Raw genomic sequence first — 27,885 nt, forward strand, 5'->3', positions numbered from 1 at the left:
AAAATAACTGTCATACTGCACCTATAATTGTGAAAATAGTTTTAGTGTAGTGCCAATGTTCTATATATATTATCTTCCATAGTTATTCATATAGATTGAGTTTATCTCAATGGCTCTGAAAAGTTACGGACCACATGCTTTTAATACCTATAAACCAGTCACCCCAGTGCATTAAGCAACTCTTGAGTTTTGATAAATTTACTGTTACGTGTGCAAGCTCAAAGCCCAAAATGTATTACAGTCTGTTTAAACCCCAATACAAATATGGTATACTTTTTAGCAAAATGTGAAAATGCATACTGAAGTTGGATATTTGGAAGCCTAGTATTATAAGACAATAGGGGTAATAATCCAAATCTGTATAAGCACAATAAAGGGGAAAATAAAAAAAAGCTTTCACATGGTATATTTGAGCCTTGCAACATTAAGGATACGGCAATTCTCACCTCCATTTACAAAGTTTAAATCCAGATTTAGCTGCTCTTTTAACTAAAGGTTAAGAGTCAGCATTCAACATCAGTGAGTCAACTCAATATATACATTCTGCCTCAATTATTCTTATTCACTACACGTTCATATCAATTTAGTCTTGACTTACACAGAACCCTAATTTCTAAGAATTAGAAATTCTTATTTCTGAAATAGAACACAAATCTATACTCACAGATTTGGAAGGGAAATACTTGCCTTAGGTGGTTTGAAGGGGTAGTCTGTAGGAAAATGAATTGTCAAAAAGAATACACCGCCTTGATATGGGCTGTCATTCTGTGAAAAGAAAAATATGCTTAACTCTGCTATTTTAAATGTTACTGCTAGATAATTCATGTAACATTTCTATTTTCTAAGCATTTCTCTAATATGAAGCAAAATTACCTATTTACACTGCAAGAGTCTAAATTATTCCACAATGAAGTTCGTTATTAATGAAAAAATCACAATATTTACTATAGAACAATGAACCCTAATTTACTTAGATCCTACTTTATGGAAGTTAAAGAAATTTAGAAAAAATTACCCAGAAACACAAGGTTCTAGACCCCAATTCTTACAAAGTATACTTAGCAATAAAAGTCTACATAATAGGGCTTCCCTGGTGGCGCAGCAGTTGAGAATCTGCCTGCCAATGAAGGGGACACGGGTTCAAGACCTGGTCTGGGAAGATCCCACACGTCACAGGGCAACTGGACCTGTGAGCCACAACTACTGAGCCTGTGCGTCTGGAGCCTGTGCTCCACAACAAGAGAGGCCGCGACAGTGAGAGGCCTGCGCACCGCGATGAAGAGTGGCCCCTGCTCGCCACAACTAGAGAAAGCCCTTGCACAGAAACAAAGACCCAACACAGCCAAAAATAAATAAATAAATTTATTTTTTAAAAAAGTCTACATAATAATGTACCAAATTATAATTTGAAAATATAAGTTTACATTTATTTATTTGTAGAATATTTCTTCTAATGATAGTCATATATACACAAATGGCTTTGTACCTCAACAGGCTATTCTGGTTACTGGCAAACCAAAAAGTTAGGTCTTATACGTAACGTAACAACTCCCTTCAGTAGAAGAAGGAGAACAGAAACAGAATATGTTTTTAAAGAAAGTTTAGTTCCCAACTGGCTCCTCAAAATTCTCATTTAAAAACCATGAAGTCTTGGGACTTGCCTGGTGGCACAGTGTTTTAAGAATCTGCCTGCCAATGCAGGGAACATGGGTTCGAGCCCTGGCCCAGGAAGATCCCACATGCCGCGGAGCAACTAAGCCCCTGCGCCACAACTACTGAAGCCCATGTGCTTAGAGCCCGTGCTCTGCAACAAGGGAAGTCACCACAATGAGAAGCCCGTGCACCATGAAGACTAGCCCCCACTCGCTGCAACTAGAGAAAGCCCGCGCGCAGCAACGAAGACCCAATGCAGCCAAAAATAAAATAAATAAATTAAAAAATAAAAACCATGAAATCTTTTCTTCAAAAGCACACTACTGAGTTCTCTACAGCCAATCAATACACACTACTAGATTTGGAAAACTGGAATGTTTGTTTGGTCCATTTCAACAGAAAATACAAAATTTTAAGCTATAGCACTACTTTTTCTCCTCAGCTGTCTTGCTCACTTTGAGTATGAAGAACTACTCAGTAAAAAAATACTATACAATGTTAGTATGAAGTAACATCTGGGAGAAACTTGCTAGTATTTTACATTTATTAACCAATAAAAGGAAAAAGATATTGTTCCCATTTTATGAGTTGAGTAAAACAGGACTTGAAATAACTTGGTGAAGTATACAATTGGTACATGATAGAACCTGGATTCAAACCCAAGTCTTCTGAAGACCGCTGCTCGACTCGGATCAAAGAACGACGACAAAAGATGGTAATCCAGTCAAGGATTTTAAGGTCAAATTTTTTTTTAAAAAAGGGATTGCATAATTTTCTCTGGATATGCAAAGAGCCAACCTGTAGACGTGTTTGAAAATTTGCAGTAATTGAGTTATTACCAACACCTATTCCTCTCCATTTGAGTGAGGATGTATACAGCACTAATCTGAGCCTTTTTCTATGCCCACTCCGTATGTGAGGCAAATAACCTTCACAGGTCTGACGCTGTAAATTCATTTAATCCCCAGACCTCTGTAAAATAATTAAACATTAGTTGAATTACTCTGCTGTTCTATTTACTAAGTATATGTAAGGGACACAGAACAATTTCTTATCTTGATGAGCTTACAGTCTGGTAAAGAGACATACAGTGAAATGTTACAGCTATTATGAAAAATGAACAAGGGTATATACCTGGGCTTTAAAGGAGAAACGTCATCTTACTGATAATCAAGTTCAAAGAAACATGACTATTAAATGGAAGTACTACTCTCTAAGTCTTTCCTACTCCCAAGTCCCTCCTTTTCACAGTGCCTACAAGAAATTTTCATTCAAAAAACTAAGACTGCAAAACAGCATTTGAGAAGTACAGAAAAACAAATCAAAGCAAGGCACCAGAATGTGATCTGAACTTATTAGACCAATATATCACTGTTAAATAATAAAGCTACATTAACTGGAAACAGATGCTTCAAACAGCATACCCTTTTATAAAACAGGCTCATACTGAAGATATGTTTGTACTGAGTACAGTTAACAATTTAAGAGTAACCCCAAAACATTAAGTTTTCATGAGAGCCAATTCCAAAAGTTCTGCTTAAGCTTTCATTCCAAGTTTCATACAATCAAGCACTATATCTGACTGTTTCTTAAAGGCAGTCTAACAGTAAGATTTAGGCGAAGCCAAATTTCATTTCACTTTTTCAAAAAAAAGAACTTACAGAATGAAAACATTTCAATGTTACAAATTAACACTAAAATTCTAGCAAATAAAAGAGGAAAAACTGGTAAAAACCATATATGATATCTAAAGGTAACCAAACTATGTCATCTGAAAAAATTGAGGCTTATATCAAATTTACCATAAATTGACAGCAAACAAATACACCAAGAAAAACAAAAAGGAATACACTGATCAGCAAATTGACCCAATCTTAGAAATCCAGAAGACATATTGTGTCTCTTTTTTAGAAACCTCCTACCCTGGTTTTGCTCAAATTTGTCCAAGTTGCTCCTCCCTCAGTGTCTGTACTCTTCTCCTAAGGCAACTATAATGTATTGGTATTCCTACGGATCCAATATTCTGCTTCTATCTCCTGTCCCACACTTATTTTGGTAACTCTGGAATCTACCTCTAGTGCAGTTATTCATTCCAGGACATATATTCAAATGCCTATTGAATATTTCTACTTGGATGTCTCATGTGTCAAAGACTCAAACCACAATCGTGAAGCCACAAAGTAGGATCTCATCATTGATTCTTTCCCATCTCCTCACAGTAGTTACCAAATGTTAAAGACCCTTGAAGTCTCCTGAACCAGACTCCTCTCCTTTATACCCACTGCTTTAGTTCAAGATCTTACTATCTTTTGTCTACATTATGGCAATGGTTTCCTATTGGTAGAATTCCTGCCTTCACTCTGGCTTCCCTCCAATTTATGCCTCACCCTAATGCTGAAGCAGTCTTTTCAAGGTACAAGTTACTCTCCAGCTTGAAATCTAGCGCAGCTTTCAAGATTAAAGTTCAAACTCCTGTGCTTTAATGATCTGATTTCCACCCATCTAGTTAGTCTCATCTTCCACCTCTTCTCCAGAATACACTCTCTGTATTGCACATAAAATAAGTATGTTTCACATCTCTTTTTTCTCCTGTTTCTTTCCCTACTTGGAATATTCTTCCTTACTCACAGAACCCTACCTATACTATAGGGTCCATCTTCTGCTTAAATGTCTTAAAAAAGATAAATTAAAACAGATAAATAATACAGCCCTCCCTTTAGTACAAACCGCAGACTGTCCTTCTTAAAGTATCTTGTTCTGTACACTATTATCCAACATAATTTTAACTTCCTTACTTGTATATTCCTCCTACACTAGACTAGTACCTTAAAGAGTAAGGTACTAAAGAGGAGTTTTCAAAGGAGTTAGCCTTTGCAGGAAAAACATAATAAATTGAAAAATTCACCCTTATGTAACAAACCCACAGTTTTAGTTCAAGATCTTACTTCAGATCTTACTTCAGATGGACCAAATATTTTACTTCAGATGGTTTTTGTATCTGATTCTGCTCAGGCTGCCAACAGTTACATTATTCACCGATACGGTACTTTCTTCTATGGCTATATATCATAGAATAGATGGAAGTTAATGTGGTTCTCAAAATAATTTCAACAATGTCTTTCTGCCAGCTCCATTTACAATTTAAAAAAGTCAAGCACATAAATATCAGAAACAATAGGTAAGGAAGTTAGTTTCTCCTCACTGCATCAATTCTTCACGGACATTTCCCTTAACATAGCACAAAATAACCAACAAAAGTTTAAAAACCACATAACGAGCAACACTGCCACCTTCTTTCAACGGTTGTTATCGGCATTTGTGCTTCCACAGTATCTTGCCTTCAGAAAGGATAAGCTAGCATGTAGTTCTGAAGAACCAAGCATTTTTGTTCAATCATCAAGAACATTTCCTTACTATAGTCCACCAAACCCCAATAGTAATTCTGTCATGAACCCTCAATTAGGCGCTCCACACCTTAGAAAGTCAGAAATCTTTAGTTCTGTGACACTGCCATCACTTTGACCTAAGAAGCACTCCAAAGCACAAATAATTTTGTTAACGTTTATTCTTCCAGCAAATCTGCAATTTATGGATTGTTATGCCACCACTAGCCCTACTGTTTTGGGTCACATCTGCATGCACTTAGGGTAGGCATACTAACAAAATAATAATATCTAATCAAACTGTGACGTTCTGTCATAAAGATGCAGTCAAAAGCCAAAACAGCATGGTTGTTTCATTGATACACTTCATAGTAAGGATAATTGTTAACCATTTACAAGCTGGCATCTAAACTTAGGTGCTTACTTACAAAGCGCACAGTTAAAATCTGCATTTTGGGTGAATTTTTATAACTTTTGACTCATTCCTGAAATTACCCAACAGTGAAAATTAACCTTAGAAAACAAGTACATTTCAGAGACTAATGTTACTAAAGCAGAACTATGCTGTTATGGTATAAATGTATTTTTTGCTCTTGTTAATCAGGGAATATTTAAATAGTTCTGCAAATCAAATATTTGTTTTCAAAAGCAGAAAACTGCTATTCCTTTATATTAAAAGGTTGCTGAAAAAATTAGCAAAGCATAGCCATAATCTGAAATACATATAAATGAAAAATGTTTCCTGACAATAAAAGCATATTAACAGCTGAAAAATTCTTCAGGATAAGCAATCTTCTATTCTGTGGAAAATTACTAACAAACTCCTCAATTATGCTTCACTTTGATTTACTATAGGTGTATTCCTTACCTTTTGGAAAGGAATAAATAAAATAACGAAGTCTCAAAAGTCAAGCAGAAAAACATTACACTGATTTAAGAATTGGTTTCTTATGCACACCATCCAATTTTAAGTCTTGACTAACAACTCTTTTGTGCTTTATTAGTACAGACAACTAATTTTTCTAATGAGACTATCTTAAAGCACTCTGAATCAAAGATAAGCTTTATTTGGTATAGATATGGCAAGGCATTTTACTGAATTCTTTGCTTTGAAAATTGGTGATCTATAATGGGAAAATTCTAGAAGTTGCAACTCTAAGTGCCTAAGTGGACCTGGTAGAAATTGTGGCAGACACACATTTTCTGAAGAAAGGAGGCAGCTGCTACTCCACCCCATGCTTGGAGAAGGAGGGTCTAGTCAGAGGGTTTTTATGTGAAGATTGTCAAGTGTAAAACACTGTGTGGGTCGGGACCTCCCTGGGGGTCCAGGGGTTAACACTCCTCGCTTCCGCTGCAGGGGGCACGGGTTTGATCCCTGGTCAGGGCCAAAAAATAAAACTTTGTATGGGCCAAACTGGGTAAGCCATGAGTTACTTAACTATGTGTATTTAAGGGGGGGGAGGGCGGTGGGGCGGGAATCACAGTTTTGTCAACAATTAGACAAAAGCAAGCACTTAAAACAGTAAAAATAGACCTTGAGGTAACTGGACAACCCTGACTGCAGTTTTTTCATCAGGATCTCAATCAGACACATCTCAAATTGTTAAACTAAATATCCCCCCTCTATGTGATTTACAATCAGAACTGCTGAATAAACACTTGCTAAACCAACACACCCACTGGCTAGTTTTTTTTTCCAAGAGCATTTCTTCTTTTAGAATTATAAATATCTGCTTACTGACCATTATCTCACCTAGTACATTACTGCCAGTTATGTTGAGATTAAAATACCAAAAGGGGGAAGAAAGCAGAAAATTCCATAACACACACACACACACCCCTCAGAACAGAAATTCTTAGGTGCCTTCCAAGTCAAAAAAAAATGTTAAGTATTGTTCAAGATACAGTCTTACCCCAGGATGTTTTACTGTGCTCTAATTCTGTAAACTCTTTGATGGTATCTATAATTCTGAATATTCAATTATCCAGCACATACAGTTTCTTATCTACCCAGGACAGAAAGGAATTTTGCTGTATTCGAAATATCACTTTCTAAGGACTTCCCTGACGGTACAGTGGTTAAGACTCCACACTCCCAATGCGGGAGGTGCGGGTTCAATCCCTGCTCAGGGAACTAAGATCCCACATGCCGCATGGCCAAAATAAAATAAAACAAAATAACACTATCTACCTAAAAATATTCAAATTTTACATGAAACTAAAGCTCTATAAAAACTCAAATATCAAAATAATACAAATAAGCTAGATTTTAGGCAGCTACAAGAAGAGAGTAAGATCTTTTGAGTAATATCATGGTACAGCCAGAAAACTAATGGGCTATAAGTGAGGAAGTTCTGTGACAATAATTTACATTGCTATGAAAGAAAATAAGATTGGAAGAGATATTTGATAGGTCACAGAAAAGCTATACATACTCTAGAACCTGAACACAGGGACAGACACTTAACAGTATACTTAACTAATGTTACCAACTATTTCTTTCGAAAGCAGAGCAACTACTATGGCATATCTCAAGTAAAATTACAATGCAGTAAAATAAAGCTAAAGGCTCAGTTAAAAATTACTAACTACATCAATGCTGGATTTTAATTAAAAGCAAAAACTTAATTCTCAGTACTTACAGGTCCCATAATTGTGGCTTGCCAATGAAACACTAGAAAAAGAAAACACTCTTGTTATTATCTAAAAATACACAAGCTTTTTAGAAACTAACCATAAAAATCAACTTGAAAATTACTTACTATCATCCCCAACTGGACCTGCAGAACATTGTGCTGGAGGGTCACGGGCCAAATCACTAAGTTCCTACACCAAGACAGAAAATGCTGGATCATGTAACCATAATAGAAAACACAAGCAAGTAAAGACAGTCGTCTGCTTCCAGTTATTTTTACACCATTCTTTAAGGGACATATAATCACAACTTACATCAACAATACATTCTATTAGGAAAGAAAACATAAGTAACCCTAGTCCAGTTTCTGGGACACACTAGGCACAGTTATTTTATGGACACATACCAAGACAATCGTCTCAGCTTGGGGTTCATAAAAGCACACACACAAATCGCTATGAAGTTTTACGGCAGGCATATACCTCGTTTTCCCATGCTTCACGGATATGGGGTGGGGGTGGGGTGGGTTTGTTTTGTTAAAACAAATGGAAGGGCCGTGGCTACCTGTGCCATCTTCCTAATAGCACCTGCTCACTTTGTATCTTTGTATCCTATTTTGATAATTCCTGCAATATTTCAAACCCTCTACCAGTAAAGAAAGATTACAACTTGCTGAAGATCCAGACGATTAGTATTTAGTAATAAAGTATTTTTAAATTAAAGTACATTTTCAAAGACATAATGTTATTGTACACTTAATAGAGTAAAGTAGTGTAAACGTTAACTTTTATACGCACTGGGAAAACCAAAACAATAAAAACCAAAAAAACCTCATGTGACTTGCTTTACTGTGATATTCGCTTTATTTGGGTGGTCTAGAACCAAACCCTCAATATCCTTGAGATGTGCCTGTATATGAACAAAAGCTGTCCTCTTTCTTACAAAATGAAAAAGTTGTAATCAGACACTTTCCTAGGTTAAGAACTTAGGGCAGTTATCAACATTCATGTTATTTGCTGAGCTTTCAGACCATCTCAGAAGCTCTGTCTTAAATACTGTCTGCTGTCTTAAATACTCTGCTTTTTCTGAACCACACTCCCCAGTGACCACATTTTCTCATTCAAAAATCTCTCATGGGCTTCCCTGGTGGCGCGGTGGTTGGGAGTCCGCCTGCCAATGCAGGGGACGCGGGTTCGTGCCCCGGTCTGGGAAGATCCCACATGCCGTGGAGCGGCTGGGCCCGTGAGCCGTGGCCGCTGAGCCTGCGTGTCCGGAGCCTGTGCTCTGCAACGGGCGAGGCCACAACAGTGAGAGGCCGGCGTACCGCACAAAAAAAAAAAAAAAAAAAAAAAAAAAAAAGTCTCTCATGGGGCTAGGTAAGTACCCCTTTTGGTTTGATCTCCTTATCTCTCAACCTCAATTCAACCTTGTCTTTTACTCAACATTGAGTATATCTCTGAAAAAACTATCTCTCCAGGTAGAAAAGCATTGTGCTCTTAGCAAAACAAGCTGTATCCACAATTCCATTTGACCTTATATTCCCAACATAAGTGTAATTTAGCCCTTCCATGACTTGTGCATAACCCATATGGATAATCTAGTAAGAAAACAGAGTTGCTTCTTTACAAGTTTAAAAAAATTTATGATACAGCTTTATCTCCATATACCTATGTATAAATTCCTACAGTATAGGGATTTATAGACCTTTGAGATAATAATGGACTTCTAAGAAAAAGGTGGGGAATACACTGCAGGAAGACAGAGCAAATATTTGCCTTTAGTATGGGCAAAATAATGCACTTCAGAAAACAGCCAAGTGTTCAGGAGTATCAGTCTAGATTCACTCCATTAAAAAAAAATAAATCAATGAAGAATTGTCCTTGGGGGGGTAATCATTTTGCAATATACATATATCAAATTATTATGCTGCACATTACATTATATCTCAAAAATAAAACTGGGACAAAGGAGTGCCTTGATATACACTTTGCCAATTTGCTTCTGAATCTCAAACTATGACTGCTTATAAGGTTATCAAGGCAGCCAGGGAATCCCAGGAGTCACAATCTTAAGATGACTGGAAGATCAGATCAGACTTTTTTGCTTGCCCATGTAAATATACTTCATTTGTTCAACATATTGAAAGAAAGGGGGGAAAACTCATTCCAGACACTTAGATTCTGATCAGTACTAATTACAGAAGCTCTTATCCCAGAGTTAAGCAACTAGTTAAAACAAAGTGAAACTATGTACAGCTTTAGCTTAGAACTGAATCATAGTTTTCTGAATATAAAAAATATACTGGCAGCTTGAACTAATCAACTATCCAAAGGACTTTTTCATAGGCCAGATCAACTCTCATAAAGCATTTATTTGCACTCCATGATCAGCCACTTTATTATAATGGCAAGCTACTTCAATACCATCTCAAGGTACTTTATTGCAGATAAGGATTGAGCATAGTCTAACTGATATGAAGAGAATTTTTCTATGTTCCAAAATTTATTTAACAAGTTCTGTTGTTTAAATGATCCACCAAAAAAAGATAAACCAGAAGGTAACTTATGCAGGCTAACTACCTCTGCCGGAACATAAGGGTCCAAAGAAGTCTGTCAAAGAAGTCTGTTTTAAGATTAAAAACTTACCTGTTCCAAACCACACCCCCCTTTCCTACACAATGATAAAGGTGTGAATTTTCAAAAATGCTACTAAAACCAAACACAAATTTGCACATACAATTCAAATGCTCAAATATAGCATCATGAAATAAGGACAATGAATATGCACCTCCCTCAATATGGATTATCAGTCTGGAGTCTCACTTTTAATCCAATTTAGACCCACTATTTCCTAGGCTCATTTCCTCATCTCTAAAACACAAGAGAAATGCCTGTTGTTACAGAATTTTTGAAAGAATGAATAAGATAAAGTACTTCAGCACACTATCTGACATATAATGTATTAGGTGCTCAGCAAGCAGACCACCCACCTTGAAGGCAAGATTTCCTAGACAGGCACTCAAATCACTTGTGTACTAAACAAAAGCAAAACTGCTTTATAAATAGGCTACTTATTATAGCCTTAGCTTATTTAAATCTTTTGCCTATGTGATGAATTTTTATGCTTAGTTGTCTATAACATACTCTTCTACCAATTATATGGCTCATGCTATGATATACATTAATAATACAAGGTCAGCAACTCGAGGGCTATTTGTGGATAGGGTTTTAAAGAAACCGTGTTATTGAGTCGTATGAAATTACTAATACTTGACCATTTCTGAACTGCAATTTCATGTGGTTCTACCTAAAAGTGTCTGGTAAGCATGTGAACTCAAATATTACTAAAATGAGTTTCTTATATGGATCTACCCCCAATTCATGTACTTTTCTGTACTTAAGCACTTTTACATATGTTGGTAAGAAAAATATCTAGCATTTTTAAATTAAAAAGTAATTTAATGATGGGTGGTCTAACAAAATACCCAAGTGATGTTGAAACAACTTCATAAAGTTCAGGAATCTATAAAGCTGACCTAGAATATATCAACATCCTACTTCGAAGTTGCACATTTTATGAAAAATCTAAGAAAACATTTTTTAACGAGTCTTCCTGCACATGGACATCTCTGAATCACTCAGCCTCTATATGCTGACATTTTTACTCCTTTACAGTGAACGTATAATTTCAGAGAGCACTGAATTTCAGCTCTTCACTCCCATAACTTCAGGCTCTTATTCCCCTCAGATAATTTCTAAATGACTTATTTTCCAAGTTCTCCATGACTAAGACACCTCTTAAGTAATACTCAAAGATCTAATATTCGGCCAAGTATGTACCAAAATCGACTTTAAAGTCAACATAAAAAAATGACCTAAAGTAATTTTAAGAATCAAAATATCTTTTAAATCATATACCAGCACTTACCTCAAAGATGCCAACTAATTCTCATGACATTATTATGTCCATAGCAGAAGCAAATAAGATATAAGAATATCTTAGCAGTGAAAATATGAGAAAAAGCATAAGAAGTCATCTCAGATGCTCTTCCATACACCAGTCTACTCAAACCCTCTTCTCCTACTTTCCTGGAAATGCCTTTCTCATACTCCACAGGTATGACTGTAGTGTTGGGGTGACCGTCAGCCACCATTAACCAACTACTCAGAAAGGGTAATCATAGAATTTTGTTCCATCTATCCCTACCCAAGATTTTCAAATTGAAGCTGGAAAGGACACTTTTTCCTTCTCTAATCAGGAGCTGTAAGGATGTGACCCAGAGCTACTGGCAGGCATATGCCCTGAAATTACATGGTGAGTCCAAAGAAAAAGAGGCCACATTGGGCAGTAGAGATAAAGAACTAACTTGGCATACAGATACACAATTTCAGTTCCTGAGGTTGTAGCTTGCTCTAATTCCTACAGTTACTGCTTTGATTGTTAACCACCCCAGTTTTCTTCAAGGGGCGGGGGCAGCAAACACAGAGTAAGGAGAGATCCACTCTAAGCAGAGTGCTACCTGGGCCCCATTACCAATCATACACATTTTATCCCACGAAATGTGTTGCTTTAATCTTGCTGTAAAACATGTAAGAAATATAAATGAAGCCAAGTCTCAAAATGAAACTAGAGGAAGCAGGGAGAAATCATGTGGCTTACCTAGTAAAGAGTTAAACTTTCAATAACAGGAACTAAAGATGAACTTAAATCCATTTCTAAAATAAAAAGTGTAATATCGGCTCAAGTTTCACCCAACAAAGCATTTATTCATTTATATGAAGACTACCTTTTTTGGTGTCAAGCATGTTAGGTCTGAAAATACCAAGATAGAACATGAATGCCTCCCCCAGTAGACTGAGCTAAAAAAAAAAAGAAGCAGACATAATACAAAACCAAAAAATTATATTTCAAACAATCTGAGTGCTTAAAGTAAAGGCATTCAACTGCTTTGTGAATTCTGAAAAGGTTATCATTAACCTTGCCTGGGTTTAAAACAGTGACATTTGAACTGGGTCTTGATGGAAGGATAAGCATTCAAGGTAGAGAAGCTAATTCAAAACCAGGGGTGTGAAAGAAAACAGGCTGTAAAAACTTGCTTGTAGTTTGGTATACCAGAGACACAACAGGGTACCGGTAAGGGAGTAGCAGATGTGGCTAGAAAGGTTAATCAGGGCTGGATCTTTTGAGAGTCGTGAATATTATGGCAAAGACTATTCCACAGCCAATGGGAAGTCACTGATTTTTAAGCAGGAATAGTTTTTAAGCAGGAGTAAGACGAATGAGATTTGGATTTTTTGATGTACTAGCAGTAGTACACTAGGAGTGATTGACTTTTTAAATTATTAATCCTAAAAGCAGCCATGTATCTGTGTACCTAGCTTGATAGTTAAGCTTAACATTTTTACTATACCTCTTTCAGATTTTAAGTTTTGCAGATATAATAGAAGATCTCTCATGTACTCCCCAGATGCCCTTCCCTTTCCCTGACAGGAGGTTAAGAGTACCCTAAATTTGGTTTCTGCCATTTCTCCACCTTTTCATACACTATTACACATGTATATAGCATTGTTTGTGACAAGGTCAAGGTGTTCTAAGAACCTGATGAACTACTGACCCTCTATCCCCCAAATACACATGCCCACACAAAACTTTACTTAATTTATGGGATGTCAAAGGCCCTCCTCACCCTCCAAATTGTAGGAATACCTACTACAAAGGATGTATGAGTAGATAACTACATTAGGAAACTACAGCAGTAATTTAGGTGAGAGAAGAACATAAACTAAGTCACTGGGGATGAAAAATATCTTAAAACACTGATCACTTTACCCTTACAACCACCTTATGGAAATAGGTCTCATCTCCATTTTACATTAGTGCCCCCCCCCACCCCCCCCCGCCTTAAGAGGAGAAAGGAAAGACTGAGTTCAAATACAGGACATGCTGCCCTTCAGGATGGGTAGGAAAGCAAGTAGTGTATCTACTAGATAACCTGAAAAATAGGTCCAGGGATATATTTAAGGCTGCTTTCTCAAATGAGTGTCCTTGCATCAAAGATGTATTTAAGCTAAAGAATTTGATATGGTACTTGGCAAACTGGAGAAAAAAAATTTCAATCACACCAACTCAACTCTTCATCAAGACCACTGAAATAAGAAAATAGTTGGCAGGGGAGTTTGGCAAACACTAGCTAAATGCTCCACTCACCTTGAAAGGACACTGGATCAAGGACATATAATACAGGGCACGATGTTAAAAACTGTACTCTCCATGAAAAAAACCACCAAAGTTAGACACTTCTCTGCCATGGTGTGCTCTTTTGGGGAAATTTTCTCCTTTCGGGATCATCTTTCTCTGAATTGCTTCTCCTGAAACCTCCTGAACACCTGGCTAGTTTGAGAATCCAGGCCTTCCCCCACTGGGAAATACGTTTCTCCCTTCCCTTTAAAAGCCTAAATAGACCGATAGGAAAAGGAGTCAATCAAATTTCTCTTACAGGTAACCAACAGGTATAGCTTAAGCTAGTGAGTGTTCTCATCTGGAGGTACATGATTAAACATTAATGAGTCTGACCATTCATTATGTGGGACTCAAAACAGAAAGCCTACAGTTTGTTCTGAGGAAGATCTTTGCTTCTAACACCATGGGACACAGTATCTTTGACAATTGACTGTTGGAGATAAAACATGAAAAGGCTGAGAGAGACACTGGCCAAGAAGAGAAGTCTAAACATACTGCTAAATATTTGGTTTTTGTTTCTCTAGTCTCTCTACATCTTCCTCACTCGATATGAAATGACCAACCACAGACTACAAAGAACAGGAAACCAAGGTATTGAACAGATTAGAGGCTCTGAGAGATGTTAGGGAAGTATAAGAAATGGTCACTGCCTCCAAAAAGGCTTATAAATTGGAGATACAAGAACTATTTATGAATAACTATAGAGCAGCCATATGAGTAGATGAGCCTCTAGTAAGATTTAAGACTTCCGGTAACTATTATTTATACATTCTGCTAAACATTCTTTCAAGGATAGCCACTACTTATACCTTAGATGAACATAACCGAAGTCAGCATTTATAAAAACAAAATTTGTTTAATCAATTCTGCTACTGAAGTGTAACTCCCTGTATAACCTTTTCTAGTTTGTCCAGTTCCATCGTTCTCCCAAGGGCTGGCCAAAATTTAACCCAGATGACTACTGTGGTAAGGCCAAGTACAGCAGTTATAAAATTATGATATTAAGTACAATAATTACCACGATGTTCCACGACTGTTATCCCAATCTCTGCCATCCATCTTGCATCATTACACAAAGTCATAATAATAATAGCAGTATGGATACACTTCCTATCACCACTTTTGGGAAAACTTGAAATCCATCCCATTACTGCAAGTTAATTTCTTGTATTTTATTCAAGGGTCCATTTCTTTCAAAACTTTTACTTGACTTCAAGATTTGTATCAGCATGGGAATCAACACTATAAAGACAGCCCTTGGGACTTCCCTGGTGGCACAGTGGTTAAGAATCTGCCTGCAATGCAGGGGACATGGGTTTGATCCCTGGTCCGGGAAGATCCCACATGCCGCAGAGCAACTGAGTCCACGTGCCACAACTACTGAAGCCCACGTGTCCTAGAGTCCGTGCTCCACAACAAGAGAAGCCACCACAAGAAGAAGCCCGCATACTGCAACGAAGAGTAGCCCCCGTTCGATGCAACTAAAGAAAGCCCACGCACAGCAACGAACACCCAACACAGTGCCCCCGCCCCCCAAAAAAGGACAGCCCTTGCCTCTTAAACCTATACTGAGCAACATAAAATACTACCTTGGGAGCTGGATGAGATGAGGGCATGAGGTAGGAAGCAAGGAGAGTTAAGTGCCTTTAAGAAATTCTGAAATAAGAATCACCCTCAAAGGACCTTTACGACCTAGCAATATAAAGGTATGTATCTTGACCAATGATAGAGGTCAAAATGCAATATTAATTACCCAATTAGGCAGACAATTATCACTCTAGTTCTTATACAGATCAAGTTTGCTATGAAGTAAACAAAAAGTTTTTAAACTTCAATGTTATGAAATTTATTTTACATACTGCATGTGGATACAAATAGCAAGGAAGGAAACAACAAATATCTCAGAAATGCATGGTTACCGGAAGTCATTTCAAAAGAAGGAAGCTTGGCAAAAAGATTTTGGGATCTGAACAATTTCATATGTGGACTTAAGAATGGGAAGGAATAGTCCCCTTAAAAATCATTTTAGTTTGGAATTTGTGATTTCTTCTAAGAAATCCTGAAAGTTTCTTTTACATTAAAGATTAAGAGGTTAAGTGCTGCATGTCTCATTACATCACTGACAAGAAATTAACTTCCTGTTTTGCTATAATTATGAAACAAGTATATGCCTGTTCATTCAGACAAGGTACAAAGAATAGCTTGAATGAATAATACTGTAATTTTCTTTCTTTAGATCACCATTAAAAATAAGTCACTTCAGATTACTCAAAGCTGTTCTTTTTAAGCAGTATCTCTAAATGGGCAGACACAGCAAGCCAAATTTAGTTCCTAAGCTTTGATCCATGAAAGCAAATAAGGCATTTTATAGATATGAAAAACAAAAATTAACAGCAGTCCAGTGGTTGAAGACATTCAATTATACATTAGCCAGGAAACTGTAACAAGGCTAGGATTAATTCCACCCTGAAAATGAACAAGTAACCAAGAAGCAGTGAATCACAACTAAGACCCAAAAGGTTAAATACAACAAATTTAACTAAGAAAAGCTGGTTGGAGGTCTCTGAAGGATACAACGTTATGTTCAAAGTATAGGTGGAGATAAAAATCTGATGTTTGGGCAAAGTATAAAATACTCATTTGAACTTCTCCCCTCCCCACGTAACAGGACCGAAGGTACCATTTTGAGACTAAATCTCATCTAACAACATAGACTGGCAAATAATATACTCACTAAACATACCCATTTTTCATTACGCTATACAATTTTGAAATAAGATCATTGTTACGGTAGCAAAACTAGATCAAGAGCACAAAATTTCCAGTGAAATAAAAATCATTTAATTTTGTTAACACTAATCTGTCTTGGAAAGGGAACTAAAGTGGTTATAAAATAAAAAACACACTATAACAGTGAAAAATACATATATAACTATACATATACAATATCGTACAGGAAAAGTATTTAAATAAACCTATCTTTAATAATGGGTGAATCTGACATTGGAATAACGATTCCCCTTTATTTTAAATAAATGCTTCCCTTACTTGGTTTATAATTTTGAAAAGTTGTATAGAGTGACAAATACCAATTTATGTGTTTACATGTTCGTTTCCTTCACTCAAAGAAGACATCCTCATGGGTAGTAACAGGCTTCCCTGTATTTTGTCCCCTGAGACTAGACTACTGTGCCAAACAGCAAGACCTCAATAAGTATTGATTAAATGATTATCGCTTACGTCTGAGGTTCTTCCTCCGGGGACATCTCAAAATCATGCCTGTTCCCAGAGAAATGGTTCAGTAAGTCTGGCAAGACTTCATGTACCTATATTCTTTTAAAAGCTGTTAAACATTCTGATATATAAATGTAACACATGTTAAAACCCACATACACCAAATCTAGTAGGATGCAAAAGCTAATCTAGGATTTGAGACTTCAATATGAAACATTTTAATCTCAATACTAGGAATTTGGTGTCTTCTGTAATAAAGGGATTATAGTGAAATGTTTTGGAAAATCCTCAAGAACTGACTGTTATCTTAGATAACAAAGGACACAAACGCATTGAGTTAACATACAATATGATGATAGAGATAACCAGTGATAGTTTTTCCCCAGTGCTAGCAAGAGTATTCAAATTTTCCACCTGTATGATAACTACTAGAATTAACACTGATGGTGATCATAATGAAACCAAAGCAGTGCCAACGTCACCCTTATTCAAATAAAAAACTGAGGTCATTACATTATCTGCATTTCTCAGTCAACAAATGCCCTACAAACTAAGTTAGCTGGCTAAAGACAAGCCTTGAGACATGATGCATATCATCTATAGGCTCACTGGAAACAAGTTTATGATGCCCCTAGTAATTAGTCAGCACATAGTAGTTCCTTTAGTCCTTGAAGATACTAACCAAAAAGAAATTCACTCCTACTTTCAAAACTTATGTTAGCTAAAATCTAAACTCACAAATCAGCTATAACCTAAGAATAAAGTTCAATCCCAATTATTTAAATGTGAAGTGGGAGGAGAGAGCTTATTTCAGGAAGCAAGATTAAATTTAGGGCTTGAAATTGTTCAAAATAGCAGACAGCATGGAGTTTAAGAGCTTGAGTTCTTGAGGAAGACTATCTGATTTGAATCTCAGTCCCTTACCAGCCATCTGACCACAGACAAGTAACTCACTCTATACCTGTTTCCTCACATATAAAATGGAATGACAAGAGCATCCATCTCACATGGTTGTTGTGAGAATTAAATAAGTAGATACTCATAAAGGGCCTAGAAACAGTGTTCAACACAGAGCAGATGCTAAGTCTAGCTGTTAGTAGAACGATGCATACAAAAGAAAACTTTTAAAATACCAAAACCCTAAAAAGATGACATGACAATGTAGTGGTTAAGAGCACACACTGCAGAGCCCAACTGCCTAGGTCCTAATCCCAACTCTGCCATGATATGAGGACCCCCCCCCTTTCTTTTAAACCTCTCTGTGCCTTAGGTTTCTAATTTTAGAATGGAGATAATAATTATACCTACTTCCTTGGGTGTCATAAGATTGAGTTAATACAAGTGCTTCAAACAGTTCTGACACACTGCAAACACTCAAAGCATAAGCTATTCTTTCAGGCTTGGTTCATATTACATTTTATGTAAAGTTCTCTTTAAACTTCCCCACAATACATGCACTGTGGTCATTCTGTTTGATGAGAATAGTAAAACTGCCCCTGGCTCCCAAACACCACCAACCAACTAGGGAGTTCACATATTTTATTCTTGTTGACAGCCTTATAAGACCACAGCTTGTCCAAATAAATAATACAAGGGGGGGGGGGAGAATAGGGCTGTTTGATAAGGTTGCTTAGTCTAAGAAATATTCAAAAAAACTACAACATGAGCTTTAGAAAGAAAACAAATTGAAAAGCTTAATCAAATGAACTGCTATTGATTAAAAATATTCCAACAATAAGCATTCCAATAAAATGATCAGTGAGGAGTACAGATATATCTTAACATTTAGAATGGGGGGGGGGGCTGCAGACAAGAATAAATTAAAAATAAAAGAGAGGTGCCTAAAATAAAGAGCATCTTCCATCAGAGTTGTCCACTTGCTAAAACTGAATCTGGGACTTTTTTTTTTTTTTTTTTTTTTTTTTTAAGTTTGACCATGTGATTCTGACATGACAGCTGAAGACCAAACCACATGCACAATAAAACTTTTCTACAGGTTGAATCAAAAATGTCCCACATAAACAATGTTTTTTTCCAGTTTGGAAAGTATTATGTCAAGTTTCTGTACTACACAGATTTTCAAAGTATTTACAAAAGGAGACAATCTGGTATTGATGAAGAGTACTAGACTCGAAACGTTCTTTAATAAAAGCTCTTGAAAATTAAAGTTGCAGTAATAAATTGAGTGCCTTGTGCTAGGGGCCTGTTCAAAGCCACACATTAACTTATTAAATCCTTAAAAAAATCTTGGACTCTAAAATTTGTTTTGCTCACTGCTGCAACCCTAGTGTCTAGAATGGTGCCTGGTACACATGAAACACTCAATTACTTATAGCTCATATATTCAGTTTATAGAGGCACACAGGTAAACTTGCCCAGTCCTAGAATTCTAACTGGAGCAATTCTGCTCTGAAGTTCACACTCCTAACCATTATACTGCCTCTCTAGAGCTTTTAAATCATTAAAGTGGTGTCACAGCAGCTGGGTATCACCTGTAAAAGAAAAAAAATCAATGAGACCTTCCTTTTAAGTGTTCTGTTCCACGTGCATAAAAATCTATGAATTTGAAATTATTCCACATCTTGGTGGCCCGAATTAATTCCTACAGATAAAAGGTTTTGATTTGTACTGAATACTATGTTCAACTATATTGCAAAATATAATTATGCTTCTCCAGTGTGTTGCTGGCCTTCAAAGTGGTCATAGAAAGAGATGTTTAATAATCCTTTGTACTTTAAGCATTAACTGCTAAACTCCTTTTTCCATAGTCTCAAAAATACAAAGACTTAAGTTTGTATTTCACATAAATGCACAGAGACAATGCAATGATGGCCTAAATCAAAATCTACCATTTCAACATCAATACTTTGAATCTAAACTTTCATCATTCATAAGATATCAGTTTTGCCAAATAAGTTCCAAAGTCACACGTTAAATAAATGTAAAATTAAGCAGCATCAGGTCTATTTTTAGTTAAGCCAAGTCCTTGCCATTCCCTCCATGTAAACTCTGTTTAAAAAGCAACCTATCAAAACCAAAGTTTGTAATCCACAACCTCCTGTTTCCTAGTTTTAGTAAGGCTGAATTTATTCCATGGCATTTTTTTCAAGTTAGCTGTAAATACTCCACCCTCCTCGATTGTGCAAGAACCAAACACATCACACACAAGTTACAAAAAGGGGAAATACAGTCTGAGAGTCTGAATATAGATAAGTCTTGAGCAGGAGATCTTAGGGCAGTATACAACCTGATGTAAAAGTTAACATTTAACAAAGAATATTATTTTATATTATTACGAAAGGAGATGCCGGAAAGAGCCTGAACCACTTAAAGCAGCCGCCATCTTAAAATGCGGGATAGAAGTTAGAGCAAGAAAATGAGACTAAACCACCGGAGGTGGAGGTTCCGCTCACCCCCCGAGCCTCGAAAAACCCTATTTTTTCCAACATGGATCCACAGTGTACCATCAAACCTCGTTCTACATAGCTTAACAATTTCCCCGGAGGCTGCTATGAAACAGACTGAGGCAGACATAGGTACACCTACCCTCCTCTCGCTGCCACCACACTCTCCCCCCACCTCCCCCGCCAAAGCAAAACGGAGCTTCCAGAAGGCCTTTCCATCAGTTCCCGGTGCGCCTCTGATGAACAGTTTCGGGTGAAAAGCCGCAACTACAAAACACAGAAAGCGGCAACACTGTGTCAGCCCACCTCCTCCCAGCCCCACTTACTCCTGTGCAAGCTGCCCAGAGTCGAGCAGTTTCTGGCCAGGCACATTCACTACTCTTCAGCTGGTGAGACTTCTACCCCGACCCCTTAATCACGTTCGGGACCCACCGCATTTCTTAGGTTTTCTCTCCTCTGAGCTTCCCCCGTGTCTCTTCTTCCAGAAGGCCCAGAGCCGTGATCTTACAACTAAAATAAGTTTCCAAGCCCCGAGAATAGGAAGCGCCGTGACATTTGCGGGAGCGTCTCCCGGCAATTCCGAAGAGGGACTAAACTCTTCTTCTCGAAGAATCGAGGCGCCTGCAATCACCTCTCTCCCTCATCGCTAATTTGCACCGATTCCATTGAAACACGCTCAAGATAACACCTCACTTGCCGCAAGTGCTCTGTGCCCGAGTTTTCCCCCTCGTTTCTTAAAATACAGCTGCGTTCCCCATCCCCCAATGGACGAAGTGACCCAAAGAGGAGTCTTTCCGAAATTACACCCCCCCCCCCCATGCCAAGGCTCTCCCTCCAGGCTGGGCCTTCCTTTCCTCTCACGACCCCATTCCCTCCACCCCATGGGTTACCTTATTAATCCGTTTCAGCGCCATAGTCTGTGCTTTTCGTCTGGCTCCTCACTATCTCGGTGTGTGTTCAAAGTTCCGGCCAAAACTCTTGATTATCCCGGCGGCTAGGAAGGATTGTCTCTTGGTCTCACACCGGCTCTGCCAGACACAGGCGCCTTTTGCAAAAACGGAGCAGATCAGCACTCGCACAGGCCCCGCGGAGACCCTGACGAGTCCAAGTCCCTCAAAAACGGTCGCGATCCGCGGTGGGTGGGGCGGCAGAGCCACCGACAGCCTCTATGCCGAGCTTCGGCCCGAAGAGGGGGCGAGGGTGCCGGGAAGAGCGGAGGGGTGGCTCAAACTGTGACTTCCCGACCTCTCGAAAGGAAGAGACCCGGGTGGGAAAGGAAGAGGCGTAGGAGAAAGGGGTGGGTGCGGGGCAGGGTCCGGGGCCCAGCAGAGGAGGAGCCGGGGCCTAGTCGGCGCTACGCCGGCGTCACTAGGGCAAAGAAAGGCAAGGGGGGAGGGGACAACAGGAGACTCCGGACTGACGCCCGGCTTCTTTCGGCCGCTGCTCAAAAGTGCGGCCGGGGAGGGGAAGCAAATAAAACAGAGGCTGGATGTGTACCGCTGTCCCCGCAGCTAAAGGTATGCTGTGTCGCCCCTGACGCCACCATACACTCCGCCTTCCAGCGCGCTCCCGCGCGCGCCCGCCCGCCCAGCCACCGCCACCACGCGCCCGAGCTGCCCCTGAGGCTCCGGCTTAGGTGCGAGGACGCGCCCATTCCCCCTCCCCCTTAAACGGGAGAGGCCCCGGCGTCCCCAGCCTTCCCACCCTACCCCACCCAACAGGCTGGTCACTCAAGCCACCGAGAGCCTGTATTTCCCTCCTTACCCGGCCGGCCACTGGGCCGGCCTCCCTTCCCTTCCCCTAGCCGTCCACACCCACGCGTACAGAGGGGCCGGGGCCTCCCTCAAGCTGCGGCCTCGGCCTCCTCCCCGCGCGGCAGCTGGTGCCTCCCCGGCCCTACGGGGCTCACGCGCACGACACAGCCACAAGATGTCCGCTCTGACGGAACTACTGCCAGCTGCCACGCTCCGCCCCTCCCCCCTCCTCCTGCCTCTTCACCGCCGCGTATCAGTCCGCCAACGCCGCCGTCGCGAGGGCGGTACGAATCTAAGGGCGAAAGAGGACGGTTTGCTCCCCACGTCCTGGGCCGAGCATATCTGTGCCAACCCCCTTCTCCTTCTTTTCGGAACAGCACCTTCTTACTAAACAGACCGGAGGTTGGACTGGGAGGGCGGGGGCCGGAGGCGGGTCATGGGCTGGGGGGAAGGGTAGACGAGCGGCGGAAACCCTTAGACTCAGAGAAGCATCGAGAACCGGAAGGAGACCATGGGAGGAAGGTAATAGAAGCGGCAGCTGCGCGGTTGAGCCCCACGCCCCTCCCGACAGCGTTCCCCAATTTCCTCACTTGGTATTAAGGAGGCGAATCTCGCGAGAATCTCGTGGCTGGCCAACAGGAGCTGTAGCGCTGCAATGACTTAAGGGCAGTTTTGTGCCCTCTTCCTGATAGGGGCCCGCCCCCAAATCTACAAACTCTCGCGAGATGCAATGAGGCACCGGATCGACCTGGGGCGGGCAGTGGCCGGGAAGCACCGCCCCAGAATGCTTATTTTGGTGGGAGGGAGAGGAAATGGAGTTCCCTGGACTGGTAAGATGCGAGCCGACCCATCCCTCTGTCAGGCGCTCAGTCAGGAATGTGCTGTGGGAGGTACTATGGGTTAATTACTGAATACCTTTACGTTCACTCGGGCTTTTGAAGTTTCCGGTGCAGCAGGTGAGCGATATTGGCTCGCCTGCCGGCCTGGGCTGGTTAACCTGTGGGAGGAGTCGCCCCTCAAAATGGGAACAGTTATTTCAAATAGAACCGGGCAGGCAGCTGATCAGCGCTCCCACGTGCGGAATCCTAGTGCTGTTCTGACCCTAGGGCCTAGAGGGTCAGCCCTGAGAAGAGAGTGTCCATTGACCAGACTCCATAATTAGAGCAGCCTAGAAATCAAGCTCAACTGTGAATTGATTAGGAGGGAGGGTAGGGAGATTGGGACGGGCTGTTGACTTGCCTCTAATCAACGATCACCATCGCTAAGGTTTAGGGATGGGAGTAGGTTTAATACCTTTTTCTTCTGTTACTGTGTTTCAATCCCTAGAGCCAGAAAGTTGCAAAACTCATTCAAGAAATAAAAGTTTGGGGTCCGTAAAACTCAGTACTTACTGAAATATCCAGGGGGAGAAATACAGGGTTTTATTCTGCCGGTGAAAAGGATGGAGAGGTGATTTTGCTTTCTGGTATATCATACTTAGGGCACAGGGTAGTAAGATTAATTTTATAGGGAATTGAAAAGTAAGAACTGACCTGCTTATGGTTTTCTAACGTTCCTTAATGACCCCACTTAAGAGAGTGGCGATCTTTTTTTTTTTTTGTGGTACTTGGTCCTCTCACTGTCGTGGTCTCTCCCGTTGCGGAGCACAGGCTCAGTGGCCATGGCTCATGGGCCCAGCCGCTCCGCAGCATGTGGGATCTTCCCGGACCGGGGCACGAACCTGTGTCCCCTGCATCGGCAGGTGGATTCTCAACCACTGCACCACCAGGTAAGCCCGAGAGTGGAGATCTTTAAGAATTAAATGGAAATATAAATTTTTTTTTTTTTTTTTTCGGCACACGGGCCTCTCACTGTTGTGGCGTCTCCCGTTGCGGGGCACAGGCTCCGGACGCGCAGGCTCAGCGGCCATGGCTGACGGGCCCAGCTGCTCCTTGGCATGTGGGATCTTCCTGGACCCGGGCACGAGCCCCTGTCCCCTGCATCGGCAGGCGGACTCTCAACCACTGCGCCACCAGGGAAGCCCTATAAATTTGTTTTTTAAATATACTTGACTTTTAAAAAGAGAAAGCAGGAAGCTATTTTCCTGCATTACTTAAGCATTACTTAATAAAAACTTATTAAGTTTGTGGTAAATTTGTATTACTCAAGTGACCATAACAGCATCACTAGAGCAATTAGTGAAACAGTGCTTCTCAAACTAGTATGTTGGAATCACCTAGGATTTGTTCGAAATGCTGATTTTGATTTAGTAGGCCAGGGGTGGAGCCTGAGATTCTGTAATTCTAACAAGATACAGATTACTCAGAGGACCACCCTGTGAGTACCAGAGTACCAAAGTGCTCACCTCATGGCCTGCTGGACACCTCTGCCCCCTCCTTTTTTCTTGAACAAGCTTCCTTTTGTTCTCTCTTTTAACCAGTCTAATAAAGTAGAAACACAGGATTAGACAATTGGAGTGAAAGAAGAAATGCAGCTTTGAGTTCTTGTTCCATTGCTTCCCATTTGTGTGATATTGGTGTGGTTTACCTAGTTTCTTCAATACTATAAAGTAGGTATAATAATAGCGGTCCTGGGCTTCCCTGGTGGCGCAGTGGTTGAGAGTTCGCCTCCCGATGCAGGGGATACGGGTTCGTGCCCCGGTCCGGGAAGATGCCACATGCCGTGGAGCGGCTGGGCCCGTGAGCCATGGCCGCTGAGCCTGCCCGTCCGGAGCCTGTGCTCCGCAACGGGAGAGGCCACAACAGTGAGAGGCCCGCATACCGGAAAAAAAAAAAAAAAATAGCTGTCCTTTCTCAGGGTTATCATATGCTTCAAATGTCATAATGCATTAAAATGGCACCGTAGACTACAGTGCTGTATAATGTAAGTTATTAGTCGGTCAAACATTAGCTGGCCATAGTGTGAAACAAATCTATAAGAATAATAATATAAGTAATGTTTATGGAACATTTATAATGTACCAGGTACAGTGCTTATTAACCTTTTTTCACAAAGAAATTGATGCACAGAGAGATTAAGTTACTGTCCCAAGGTCACAAAGCTGATAAATAGCAGAAGTAGAATTTGAACCCATGCAGTTAATGTCAGAGTATTTATTGAATGGAGTATTTATTATCTCTTAATTTAGAAAGTGGGAGGGTAGGATATTTGAGATTTCTACTTTCAGTGCTATCCGAAGCTAATTTTATTTGACTTTTTTCTCCCTCTATTTGTTTTGCTCTTTCAAAAGCCAAGTTCAAGAATGGTAGGAAACATTCCTACCTACTCGGGGAATTCACAAAATCCAGGAGAGATCCATGAAGAAAAGCCCTAGAGAAGCTAATCTGTACTACCCTAATCTAAACAAGCTTTGGTATGAAAATATAATGGACCACATCAATGCTCTGAATTAACAGAGCACGGAAGAGTGAGACAAATTTGAGGTCAGCGTTCTTAACTGTTTTTGAGCTACAAACCACATTAGCAGTCTGGTGAAGCCATGGACTCTTCTCAGAATTATGCTTTTAAATGTATAAAATAAAATTCATAGCATTACAAAAGAAAAAAATTTGAAACAAGCTCAAAATATTCAAGAAAAACAAACTTTTGATATAGGAATATGTGGGCTTTATTAACACTGTAAGATCTAGTGTTGGGTCTAATAAAGACCAAATTTTTGAAATAATGATGAACATAAAATTTCCAGAGTTTGCAACAGTTGTAATGTGATATAAAGGATCTGTGATTCCTATTGGAGATACAGACATAGGTGCAGCTGTTTGGTGCTTTCAGTCATAATTGAAGGAAATGCTAATTTTCAGTTAGAGATTAATCAAAATAAGATGTAAATTTTTTTTCTCCCATTCAATTTCACACACCCTCTGAATTCTTATTCATGGACTTAATGTTAAAAAACCTTAGGTGGAATCAAGTAGGCATATTACTGTTGGTAAGCTTTGAAGGGATGGTGACATTTTAACATGGAAATATAATTGATTTTCATAATAATAGTGATTTATTAAGAAAAAGTTTACCACTAGTATACTCTTGTTAAGAAGGCATGGAAGTGTGTAATAGGGTGGGAAATAAATTTATCCCATTTGTTGATTTCTTTTTTTTTTTTTGATACCTATAAAGGTACCCTATAGAAAATTTACTTATCCAGAATGATTCATTTCCCAAGCATTCTGGATAACGTAGGTTTTACTGTATCACTCTTACTTATTTGTAAATGCCTTTACAAATAAGACATGGTGGAAGAATTACAAAATGAAAATAATAACCGAAGATGAAAGAAATTAAAATACTGTGTATTTAAAATTCTTAATAACAAGTGTTAATAATTATTATTTGATGTACTGTGTGCTGGACCCTTTAATCCCCATTACACAGATGAAACATTCAAGGTCATACAATTACTAAGTAGTACAGCCAGGATTTAAACCGAGGCAGTCTGACCTTAAAGCTCTCACTCTATTTTTTTAAATTGAAATATAGTTGAAAAGCTCTCACTCTTAACTACTAAGGTGTTTCTTTTTTTTACCCTTCGACTGTTAGCCAACTTTAATTTGCCCACTAGGGTAACAAATACATATTCACTGCCTCACAATATTTTCACCCAGTGTCTAAAAGGAATTTTAAAAAATTTCTTATTGAAGTATAGTTGATTTAAAATGTTGTGTTATAAAAGGAATTTTCTAAATTCTTCCTTTGCTGTGGTATTGTTTATATCCAACACTACCTTTAAATAAGTGGGCTACCAGTTGGGGCTATAAAATAGTTTGTTTTACAGAAATTTTTGTTGTAATGGAATTTTGATTAGAAGATAAATCCACTCATGCCTTTTCCTGCCCTACAAACATACTTTCATATCTGAAATTAAACATTTGTTTTATAATGGTGCTACTGTATTTTTTATATTGACCACTGTCAGGGTTGTATGGAAGAAATTATTGCATGTAAATAAATCCTAATATATGAAGTTCTAGATTATCTATGCTTAATGGAGGCAAGTGATTATGAAATCCCAAATTCATTTTTATTTGGCACTGAAGTGAATTTATTGGTTGACTATGCTTTCTATTTGTTTGTATTTACACTAGCATACTTACATTTCTACTCAGTTTTGCTAAGGTTAAAATTAAAACGACCATAGCCTAGAAATATTTTGATGTTTTAAGAGGCAGTTTAGGATCAGCTCAAACTTTAAAACACTATTCACATATCTGTATAGAGAACCCACTTTACAGTTGCATTTGACCCATTTGAATTACGATGATAGAAATGTCCCCATCTGAAAAAAAGAAAGGCAAATAATCATTTTTTTATATAGCAGTGTGCAGTATGATGCTAAAAAAGATTACGGTTTTATATATTGAAACATTTACATTCAGAAGTTAAAAAGGTGCAAAAATGTTGAAGAGATAGCTAAAACCAATCCCTTCCTTCTTAATGAATATTATATTAAAGTCTTTCTAATTACGGTAGATCAGATTTTCTTGCATGAAGTGGCATAAAACTGGAGAAGAATATAAAGAATGAAAATTAGCATAAAAGTGGCAATGGAATAACTAATCCAAATTATGAAATCCTAATATTATATG

General features: G+C 39.1%; 1 protein-coding gene and 1 long non-coding RNA gene across 2 annotated transcripts in view; one reads left to right on the top strand and one right to left on the bottom strand.

The window, feature by feature from the left end:
• UBE2D3 (ubiquitin conjugating enzyme E2 D3) overlaps window positions 1-22,489 on the bottom strand; it is a 30,110-nt gene extending 7,621 nt beyond the window's left edge. Inside the window, 7 exon segments of the mRNA XM_067035553.1 lie at window positions 688-765; window positions 7,679-7,710; window positions 7,799-7,862; window positions 20,692-20,721; window positions 20,724-20,816; window positions 21,440-21,594; window positions 22,374-22,489. Coding sequence (XP_066891654.1) covers window positions 688-765; window positions 7,679-7,710; window positions 7,799-7,862; window positions 20,692-20,721; window positions 20,724-20,816; window positions 21,440-21,463 — 321 coding nt within the window. The 5' untranslated portion in view covers window positions 21,464-21,594; window positions 22,374-22,489.
• A 93-nt stretch (window positions 22,490-22,582) lies between these two features.
• LOC136794346 (uncharacterized) lies at window positions 22,583-26,389 on the top strand. Its single transcript, XR_010840978.1, has 3 exons — window positions 22,583-23,133; window positions 23,953-24,071; window positions 25,533-26,389. It is a non-coding gene; the product is annotated as an uncharacterized lncRNA (long non-coding RNA).
• The last annotated feature ends 1,496 nt before the right edge of the window (window positions 26,390-27,885 follow it).

Source organism: Kogia breviceps, chromosome 6, assembly GCF_026419965.1.
Source record: "Kogia breviceps isolate mKogBre1 chromosome 6, mKogBre1 haplotype 1, whole genome shotgun sequence".
In the NCBI taxonomy this organism is placed as follows: Eukaryota; Metazoa; Chordata; class Mammalia; order Artiodactyla; family Physeteridae; genus Kogia; species Kogia breviceps.